This window comes from Mesoplodon bidens (genome assembly GCF_964165515.1).
Source record: "Mesoplodon bidens genome assembly, chromosome: 8".
Classification (NCBI taxonomy): domain Eukaryota; kingdom Metazoa; phylum Chordata; class Mammalia; order Artiodactyla; family Ziphiidae; genus Mesoplodon; species Mesoplodon bidens.
In genome coordinates, this window is record NC_138165.1 from 94,539,127 (window position 1) to 94,550,281 (window position 11,155).

General features: G+C 39.0%; 1 protein-coding gene across 6 annotated transcripts in view; it reads right to left on the reverse strand.

The window, feature by feature from the left end:
* Positions 1-10,933, reverse strand: part of USP37 (ubiquitin specific peptidase 37) — a 96,124-nt gene extending 85,191 nt beyond the window's left edge. For 2 of the 6 annotated variants that reach the window (XM_081243294.1, XM_081243289.1), the window contains exons 1-4: positions 10,780-10,933; positions 6,684-6,779; positions 4,121-4,194; positions 1,893-2,117 (exon numbers count right to left, since the gene is read on the reverse strand). In XM_081243294.1, coding sequence (XP_081099420.1) covers positions 1,893-2,048 — 156 coding nt within the window. In that variant the 5' untranslated portion in view covers positions 2,049-2,117; positions 4,121-4,194; positions 6,684-6,779; positions 10,780-10,933. Of the gene's footprint in view, positions 1-1,892; positions 2,118-4,120; positions 4,195-6,638; positions 6,780-10,779 lie in introns of all 6 variants that reach the window. The other 4 variants (XM_081243290.1, XM_081243292.1, XM_081243293.1 and 1 more) reach the window with 4 other exon arrangements.
* Between the last annotated feature and the right edge of the window lie 222 nt (positions 10,934-11,155).

Genomic DNA, 11,155 nt, shown 5'->3' on the forward strand with positions numbered 1-11,155 from the left:
GTAAATGTGGATTTTTTCCTCACATAAGAATATTATCTAATCCTTTATAAGATGTTATCAAGTGTATTGTCTCACTATTATTTTGTGTTAGTCAGTTACCTGGGTTAATTACATATTATACAAAATTCACTTCTTTATAGCTGCCTTCCATTTTACTACTTAATGGTATACATCATCTCATCTTACAGCAGTATTAGGAATTCATTTGCTAGCTTTTTCTCTCTAATCCAACTTCTGCCCAGTGGAATGGTGCTTAGGACCCTCACCAGAAGATGTGCAGCGGCAAAGGTGAGCTTTGTTTTTGTTGGTATAGTCAGTTAGCTAGTTTATCAATGTTTATTGAGGGCCCACTATACACCCACCACTGTGCTAGGTTCTGGAACTAACCAGAAAGATAAAACCTAGACCTTCAAGGTATTCATCTTCTAGGCCAGACATGGAACAGAAGCCATACTGAGCCAGGGCTCTCTTAGGTGGCCGACACTTAACTGACTAATCTGTGGTCTCCATTCCCTCTGCACATGTAAAGACAAGGTCCACGACATGCTGCGTGATCACAGCCAGTAGTGGCTACTCTAGCAGGCCGGCACCCTGCCACTCTCACCAGTGGAGTTGTCTGCTCACCAAAAGCCAATCTGTTTGTTCCCAAAGCTGTTTATGCTAGTTCTTCCTATCATTGTAATTACACAATTTAATTAAAGTTACTTAAAGTAAAGAAATATGAGTGCAGAAGAGATAAGTTGTTTCTATAAGATTCAAGTTGAATGTCTGGGAAAGGCACATTAAAGGTGAGTTACTAAAAATGTACTGTCAGCTTAGGTGTGGGAGAGCCAACTGTAAGATACCATTAAATCTGGAAAAATCTGATTGCCTCACAAAATGTCTTTAAGATCTCACTCCACTTTAAAGAAACTAAGAAAAAATGACTGTGAAACCCTCGGCCGTGTGGCTTATATGAGAAGTAGGATGAAAAGCACTAATGGGAGGCCCTAAACTCAAAAGACAGGCCTTGGCCCTACATCAAAAACTTGAGGGGGGGGCTTCCCTGGTGGCGCAGTGGTTGAGAGTCCGCCTGCCGATGCAGGGGGCGCGGGTTCGTGCCCCGGTCCGGGAAGATCCCACGTGCCGCGGAGCGGCTGGGCCCGTGAGCCATGGCCGCTGGGCCTGCGTGTCCGGAGCCTGTGCTCCGCAACGGGAGAGGCCACAACAGTGAGAGGCCCACGTACAGCAAAAGCAAAAAAAAAAAAAAAAAAAAACTTGAGGGGGCCTCCCTGGTGGCGCAGTGGTTGAGAGTCCGCCTGCCGATGCAGGGGACACGGGTTCGTGCCCCGGTCCGGGAAGATCCCACATGCCACGGAGCGGCTGGGCCCGTGAGCCATGGCCACTGAGCCTGCACGTCCGGAGCCTGTGCTCCACAACGGGAGAGGCCACAGCAGTGAGAGGCCCGCATACCGCACACGCAAAAAAAACTTGAGGGATGTTTTAAGTTGAAATAAAGGCTTAAGGAATGATTCAAAAAAAAGCTAACACTAAATGGTGATGAATTTATCATATATGTTGAGGGGGGAAAAATGGGGGAAAAATAACTGAAGTTATCCTAATGTGGTTTTAAACATAGCTTAGATAGATAGTATCCAAACTCAGTTCCTTTCAGCTTCCTCCCACCAGTTTTCTTTTCAATAATGGTGACTACTTCCTACTCTTTATTATACACCATCAACAATTTTGCTGAATAATTTATAATATATATACCTAATAGTATTAGTGTCCTGGAAATAAGAAGCAAGAAATAGTAATCTAGGAGGGCTACCATGATACTTAGTATGGCACAGAACAGCTATTCACTAAAGGATGTGATTGAAGATCTATTCCAAATCAAAATTTGGTAATACCTGAAATATCCTCGGAATTCCTCCAGTATTGTAGTGAACTACTAGGCTGACTTTATTCTCCTTTTCCACAACTTCAAAGGATCCTTCTTTCCATTTTGTAATCCCAGTCTGCATACTTCGAATTCTGATAGGACCATGTATCTTCAGAGGAGACATACTTTCTTTAAAAATAAATTGCTTCTAGCCAAATTAAAAAGAAAAAAATATACCTTCACCTGACAGATTCTAAGGAAGAAAAATAAAACAAAACAATAAGTTACAATTTACTAGTGATTAAAACAAGAGTTTGAAAGAGAATATTTAATGAACCATCTTATGTCCTTTTCTCCATTTCAATAAACTACCTCTTACTAAGTGTCCTCAAAGGCTTTGGTTAGCTGGATGGCACAGGTAAGAAAAACAAATGAAGCAGTCGCTGACATTCAGTGACTGAATTTACCCACCTTTTATTTTTTCTGCACCTGTTCTCTCCTTTGCCGTGTACCCGTGTCCATGAGTGCCTAAATTTTGCATTTTGTACCATTAACAGCCATACTGCTGCTACTAAAGGCAAGACAATCAGGAATACTAAAGATTCCATTCGCAGTGTGAGTGCCCATGGCAATATAAGCAACTTTTACCTTCCTTCATGATGCTAAAGGATCTTGAATTTCAAATATAAGTAAAAAAATATTTTCAGTCAGCTGACTCCATTTGTTAGAATTAAGTTCCTAGCAAAACATCAAATCATATCACCAAATAATTCTTTCTACCAGTGGTAGTCTATGCATATCCATATGTGAATAAATAATAAATAACTGTGAGAATAATGAGTAATTAATTGTGAGAACAATCAAATTAGTTTAAATGAATAAATAATTGTGAGAATAATCAAATTAGTTTAACCTAAAGAATTGTATTACTTGAGAAAATCATTTATTCTCTAGGGAAAACAGCCTAACAAAGGAAAAAAACCCTGTTCCTAAGATCCACCTATCATTTATGCTTAATAGTACCATTCTTGGAAAGAATATTTACTAAGTTTATCTTTGACAAATAGTCAAATTTCCCAAGTGAACTTCTGATACTTACAGAAATGACAGAATGTCTAAGACTCTTCAAACCAGCTTACCAGATGTGAGCAAGTAAATACAATTACAGTAACAGCAAAAAATGTTATCAAATAGTGTGTGTGTTACACACATACACACATATATGCAATCATCTAAAATTAAAACAAAACTTATACTATAGCCTTCAAACCTCTAAAAACATTGCCTCTAATACAGATTCTTGCTTATAATTTAATAAATTAAAAATCATTAAACTTTGCCTCTGCCTAAACAGCTCAACTAGAAAAGCTAAAAGTAGTAGTATATGTACAATGAAAAGCATACTAGATCTAGATATTAAGAGCCAGCTCTGTCGCTTACTAATTTGTAACTTACCTTTCCTAGCAACTAGTTTTCTCAACTGTAAAACAGGAATATGAGAATGCTATAGTGTTGCAATATTAAATGAAATAACACACATTAAGCACTCAACAGGCAGCAGCTTCAATATGAATGGAATTACTGTCCACTTTCTGAATTTATTCCTTGTCTGAAACACCTCTTTATCCAAAGATCCCAGACAAATAACTTGTTAACAAGGGGTCACCAACTCACTGCCTATAGAGGCCAGGTAGGTGACACAAATGATTTAGGCAGGCAGAATATGAAAACTGCCACTCAAATCTAGCCGGTTTTGCCATGTAGAAACAGTGAACCTAGCATTGCCAGATATCTAATTCTTCAAGAAAATGACATCCAAATTTTCTGTCAACTGCTCATTTTATTTTATTTATTTATTTATTTAATAAATTTATTTATTTTATTTACTTATTTTTGGCTGCAATGGGCCTTTGTTGCTGTGCACAGGCTTTCTCTAGTGGCGGTGAGCGGGGGCTACTCTTCGTTGCAGTGCACGGGCTTCTCACTGCAGTGGCTTCTCTTGTTGCGGAGCACGGGCACTAGGCACGCGGGCTTCAGTAGTTGTAGCACACAGGCTCAGTAGTTGTGGCGCACGGGCTTAGCTGTTCTGCATGGCATGTGGGATCTTCCCGGACCAGGGCTCAAACCCGTGTCCCCTGCATTGGCAGGTGGATTCTTAACCACTGCGCCACCAGGGAAGCCCTCAACTGCTCATTTTAAATTGTGGGCAATGAATTCAAACTTATTTTTAAAAGCCACAAATCAAACAAAACCCACCTGTAGGTAGAATACAGCCTGGGGAATCCTAGTTCGAGGCCTCTAGGTGCTGTACATCAAACAGCTAAGAATAACTTTAAAGAGAGGTATGAAAACACTTTGAATAGTTAAAGGTATTATGCATTGCAAGTCCTCTACTGTTACTCACTCATCTCGTCAAATTTTTTGAGTGCCTAATTGTGGCCAGATTCAGATAGTATAATTGGCTGAGTGTATGAATCCATCAGAGTAATAGAGGTCACTACTGTTTACAGACCTGTTAATGTGACATTTTGCTCAAACTAGTAACTACAAAATCTGGGCCAGCAATGTGTTTGTAATGCTTTTTTTACAATTAATAACTTGGTGCTTCATCATTTAGATACAGCCTTGAGATTTTTTCCACTCTGTCTCTCAGCACTGCCAAGAATATGTGGCCCCTCTCCTACTCCAGTTGCCCATGCCAGAAACATGAGTTATCTTTGACTTCTCTCTTCTGGAAATGGAAGGTTAGGTTGTCATTTCTACCTCCATATACCTTCCAGGCATCTTTATAGTGAACTTCAGATCAAATCACATCACTCTCCTCGATATCATTCAACAGCTCCCCAATGCCCTCACAATTAAATCTAGACTCATTAACATGGCATAAACACTCTTCATGATCCAGGCCCTCCTTACCTCTCTATCCCCAACAAACCCTCCAAATCCAGCCATCTGAACTACCTACAACTTTCCTAAAAAAGGCATATGTTCTCAAGCCACTGTACCTTTGCACACACTGTGGTCTACGTCTGCAGGATTTTTACCTGCTCTCACCACCCCCCTTTTTTTCTTCTCCTGGCTATAAAATCAAAACTCAATTTAGATATTATTTTCTCTAAGAAGGATTTCCTAGCTACCTTTCACTTCTTCTCTCACCCCATATCCACACTGACAGCATTGAATGCTTTTCTCTTCTGTTGTACCCTGTGCTTACCTCTAGTAGAGCATTTACCATATTGTATTATAAACTGTCTATTTACCTCTGTCTCTCTCTAGCTAGACTTTGCTGTTTGACGACAGGGAATATGTTCTTTAGTCTTTGCATCCCCACTAGGACAGTGTCTGGCATACAAGAAACAAACTCATTATTCAAGAATAATGAATAAATCAGCACTATCAACTTTATTCGATTTACTGTTAAAATACACAGCAGCAGATACCAGAACCATAAATCCCTTTTATATGACCGATATAGGATTATGTTTACTAAGCTCTCTAGAAGAGTATCACTCTGCACTGTATATATACCTCATCTTCTGAATACTACATATAGGCTTTTTCTATGTGCATCTGAATTTCTCCTAAATGCAAAGCTGTCCACGTATCTTGTTAAGATTCATTGAGAGAAAAATCATTTATGAAAAACAAGAATATACAGTTACAGAATGCATTATTAAAACAAAAAACATTAGTAAACTTGCCTAAACTAGGATTCATATAATTTATTGTTCAATGAAGAAACTCCACTTAAAGAAGGAGGTTTATCAAATTACCGCATCTTTCCTTATGTCAGGGTGCCAAATTAAAAGCGAATAACATAAAATCCAATTATCTTAGTGCTTTCCTTAAAGACCAAAACGCAAGTAAAGGACATTGACCTTGAATTCCTCCAACAAAAACATATTTTTAAAAATTAGATTATTTAACAAGATTTGGAGGTGAAGATTTGAAAGGTCAATAAAAAAACTTTATTGGTTACTTCTGTTTCCCTCTGTATAATTCTCTCTATATGTAATACATGATTTCTCTAGATATAATTCTCAAACATTTTGGTGCAGAGTTTTGGTTTGTATACAATTTTACATCAGATATTGAACATTTTCTTAACCATTTCTACTAGCAATCTCTCTTTCTTCTACGAGAAAAAAATCTAAAAGGTACAGGACATAAAATTGGCAGAATCAATAAGATTTTTTCTTAATGCCTCAAGCTAGTCCATTATCTGCTCCTGCACTAAATGAATTAACTATATTTACTTTTGTACACTGATCATATTATCAGGGTTTGCCCTACTTGGTTAAGAGAAAGAACACTAAGTTTCCTTTTTGGTATCTAGCATGATCCAGTAACAGTTAAACTTTCTATGAAGCTACGACAAAGACAAGGTTTCACTGAACTCTGTAATGCTAATTCACTATCAAAGCAATATTAGGAAGACAAAGTACAAGAAAAACCAATTATTCTTTAAGTACATCCAAAGAGATTCCCCTTTCCCTAAATTTCTCCACTATTGTTAAAATTACTGTTCAATTTTGAGCAGTCTACGAAAGCTCAATCGACAACACTGGCAAAAATGTTTCTATACCCTCTACAGTTATTTAAATGCTCATATTTTAGGTACTGCTTTGAAAACATTCTTATCCAGAGGGTATTCTGTGGTTTAAGAAAGCATGCTAAAGCACAAAACTATTACTACAAAATAGAAGAAAACTGTCAATTCTTGCCAGTTTGCATACTCTTGGAAACATATATCCAAAATAAAAACATTACTTACTTTTCAATGACTTTTACTGAAAAACCCTATGTAATAACAATTCACCTTTATTCTGATCCTTGTGCCAAAGGCAATGCGCTCTTCTTGGGGAACTACTCATATTCTGCAGCTATGCCAGTTCTCCGGGAGCCATCAACTCAGCTGAAGAAAATATAAGTGTGTCTTTTTAAAAAAAAATTCATTTACAAAATTAAAAAAATTTTAAGTGATCATTTATGCAACAAAAATGAACCCTTTGACTACTTAAAAACCACAAATTACTTTACTGAAAACATTTAATGCTCAAGATACACATATACATACACACACATAATCAACAGAACTCTAGGGATATATCTGCTGTGGAAAACGAGGGACTCCAGGAGCACGCACCTTCATCAATTTGTGTCTTGGTTAATTTACTCCTGCTACATTTTGAAACTAAGAAGGCAATGGAAAAAAGAGTCTATCCTTTGTTGACTTTATAAACATTGTTACATAATGAGGTCTTAAATCTTAAAATACCACTTCCACCATGTGCTGATACAAATTTCAAAGGGTGGGTAAACTTGGCTTTTACTTTTCTTTCAAAACTAACTTCATGGGCTTGTTTCCCAAATTTAGGCCTCTCAAAGCCTCAACTTTCCCTGAAGCTTTACCCAAACATTTCTCACTGCCTTCTTGAATTCTATAACGTCAACTTTAAACTCCTTTGTTCACTTAGTAAAAAATCATTTATTGAGCTACTCCAATCTGTTGGCACTGTGTTAGGGATACACATGTGAATATGACACAGTCCACGCCCTCTTTAAGAGACTCCCCAGACTTCCCTACATTTGTCCTTCCACTCTCATTCAGGCAAAAAGATCTTAGCATCAGCTTTAACCTCATTCTCATTTATCTCAAACACAGTCTTTTCATCACTACTACCCTAATTCAGAAATGCATCACTTTGCCATTCTTCCCACCTAATATTTATTATGCAACATTTACTAAGCACAGTACTAAGCACCATACATGCATATCTCATAATCGTCACAATAATCCTAAAGGGTGGGGATTATTAATATCTCTATTTTACAAATGAGGAAACTGAGGCTTAGAGGGATCAGGTAATTTATCCATGGTTACAGTCAGTAAGAGACAAAACTAAGTCTAGCACCAGAAGCCATGTTTTTAACCACTACCTTATTGCATCCCCAATGATTTCTAGCAACCACTTTCCAGTCTCCATTCTCTCAAGATTTTCCTATCTAATAAATCCTTTACCCTATAATATCCTTTCTAAAGGACTATTCTTTTTATCTCTTACCAACTAAAGTGTGTCTCCTTAACTTTCTCTCTAAAGGGGGCAGGGGGAGGCTGGAGGGGCCCTGTCTTATTTTCTTTTGTACTCCCAACAAAATAACAGGCATTTAGTAAACGCGAAAATACATGCCACTGATGCTAATTCCCCTCCCAAACATTAAAAAAAGTTTTTTTTATTTTACTGTAGTAAGAATACTTAACATGAGATCTACCCTCTTAACAAATGTTTAAGTGTACAATACAGTATTGTTAACTATAGGTACAATGTTGTACGGCTTATCTCTAGAATTTATTCATCTTGCTTAACTGAAACTTTCTCCCAAACATTTTTAACAGCTCATCACTATCTATAAAATAAATCCAAATGCTTCTATGTTTGGCACTCCTACTTTTAATTTTCTATTTCTCAACATAAATCCCGTTTTACACACACAAATTATTAAATTTTAGTATTTTCTTCCATAACTACCACCAACAACTTACTTAAACATGGAATTTTCCTTTATATATTTTTGGAAACCTCATCTTCACAGGTCTCATAGTTTAACCAGCTGTTAAAATATATAAACCACTGCTCTGATTTTTAAGGGCTTTCTTTCCTAAAAAGGTCCATAAAACAAATGCACAAAGAGATAAAATTAGTTTGGTCGCTCAAAGTAAAGAGAGAAGTTGACCTAGATAAAGTTTATCTCCAATTCAAAGAGTTAAAATCTGAATGATTCTATGACATAAGAATGGGTAAAATCATCCAAAGCTGGAAAACCCTTTGGTCTTTTGTGTCCTTTAATTTGTCTACAGAGTGAAAAAAGATGCTTGTCATCAGATGACATGAATATCAGTAAGCTGGTGTTTCCCAAAGACATGATGCTTCTTATAGCAAGCTCCAATTTATTTATTCATTTAACAAATTCTTGAGAAATAGAAATGAAATAGTTCCTAACCCATATTCTAGTAGAAGACACATTTTAAATAATCACACAAGTAAATATATAATTAGAAGTTCTGAAAAATGGTATAAGGTCCGGGCATGATGAAAGATTATAATAGGGTACCTGATTTAAGGACTGGGGTGGGTTTTTAAGCAGAGAAATGATGTGTTACTGCTGAATGCAAAAGTGATGTAGTTTGTTTGGGTCTGGGGAAGAGAGTGAAAGGAGCAAGAATGAAAGAAATTAGGACAACCAGACAGAAGAGTATTGAAGTGATTCGGCTTATAACGACAATTACAATAACAATGAATGCTCACTGGCTACTTACTCTACGTCAGGTGCTTACCATGGTTATTTAATTTAATCCTCATAGCAATCCAATAAGGTGATTATTATTCCCACTTTACAGATGAGAATATAGGAAACATTAAGTCCAGGTGAGAGAGGACTGTGGCTTGAACTAGAAAAGTGCTAATGAAAATGTACAGAAATAGATTCAAGACATATAATGAAAGTAAGAATAAACAGAACCTGAAGAGGGTATAGATACATGGGATGAGGGCTTTCAAGTTTCTAGACTATGTAAATGGATAAATGGATATACCACTTAATGAAATAGGATACCGGAAGAGAAAGCATTTGCGTATGGAGAGAATTAAGACTGGTTTCAGACATGTTATATTTGAAATTCCTAAGGAAAAAAATTAAGTTGAGATGTCAAGCAGACAGTTGGCTATTTAGATCTTGAGCTGAAAACAAAAGGAACATGCTGGAAATAAAACTTCTCATCAATATACAGGTAGAATTTAAAGCATAGGGTGGAAGGGAAGAGTAAAAGGAGAACAACCTAGGACTGAACCCAGATAACCATTTTACTCCATCAAACATCTCTCCCTATGATCATCGATTACTTTGATGTCAACAGGCCTTTCAGTCCTCATTCAACTTTACCTTTCAGCAGAATTCAACATTACTGATAACTTCCTTTACCTTTTCTACAAGACTTGTACTCCTCTATCCGATTACTAAACACCAAGAACCCCTCAGGTGCTCCATCCTAGGTCCCTTTCTTTTCTAGCACTGTACTCTCTTTAGGCAATTTCATCCACATCCATAGCTTCAATTACTACCAACATGACAGATGACATCTATGTATTATATACGTTTACCTATATATCCGGCTCAGAGCTCTCCTCTGAGCTCCAACCCAGTATATCCCAACTTGCCTACTTGACATCCTCTGTTAGATAGCTTTTCCTGTTAGAGACTTGTCAGACACTGCCACCCCAAAAAAGGTATTTACACAGAGCCTAAATTTTGAAAGGATTACAAAACCACTACAGGCCAACTCTTCAGACACAGAATTCTGTCATCAATTATCATTTCCTTTCACGGATCATGACCTAAAACAGGTAAACCTGACAACCTGATCTGATGGCTAGAGATGGGGACCAACCAAAGGCACTAAAAAATACAAATCATGCCTTTTAGTGATAAATGGTTAGGAAAGAGAAGGTGAAGAACAGCCAAGAGAGTGAAACAGTATCATATCCCAAGGCCTGATGGAAGTGCGGCAACGGAAGTCACCTGAAGAGATAGCAGGCCTCGCTAAGGGACGAGTGGCGGACGACAACAGTCCCTAGCAAAGAGGGGTCAGGTTCGGGTCGCGGAGGGAGCGAGTGACAGTTAAGACCAAGTCAAAGGAGAGGAAAAGCCTGGGAAAAGACCTAAGTGGAGTACCTGTGAGGCCAGAGGGGGCGTCGCGAGGATGGGGGCGGGCTGAGCAGCAGCGGGGCGAACTCCAAAAGAGTGAACGCCAAGTGGGCGGACCGCACGGGGTGGGTGGGCCGGGGGAGCCGGGGGAGCCAGGGTTGGGGGGCCAGGGTAAAAAGCCTCAGTTGAGACGCTCGCCGGGCCCACCTTACCTGTGCCTGTGAGTCCGAAGCCTCGGACAGGCCTGCCGGAAGCACGGAGTCCGCACGGAGGGGGAGGAGCCGGGGGTTAGGAAGGAAGGGACACCGGGCACGAAGGAGAGGGGCCGCTCGCTCCCCCAGTCAGTGAGAGCGGCTGATGGCGGGAACTGTGACCACACGCAAACACGCACGCACGCACGCACACCCGACGCGAGCAGATGAGGCGCGTGCGCGCCAGCCTGAAAACTCCGCCCCTTCTACGCCCTCGCCCCGCCCCGGTACCGAGTGAAGTCTCGCCCCAGCCCTGACGGTAGTACGCATGCGCACTTACTACTTCACTCATTTTCGCCCTCCCACCTTTTCCCCTCCTACTCAGCCCAGTTGGGCA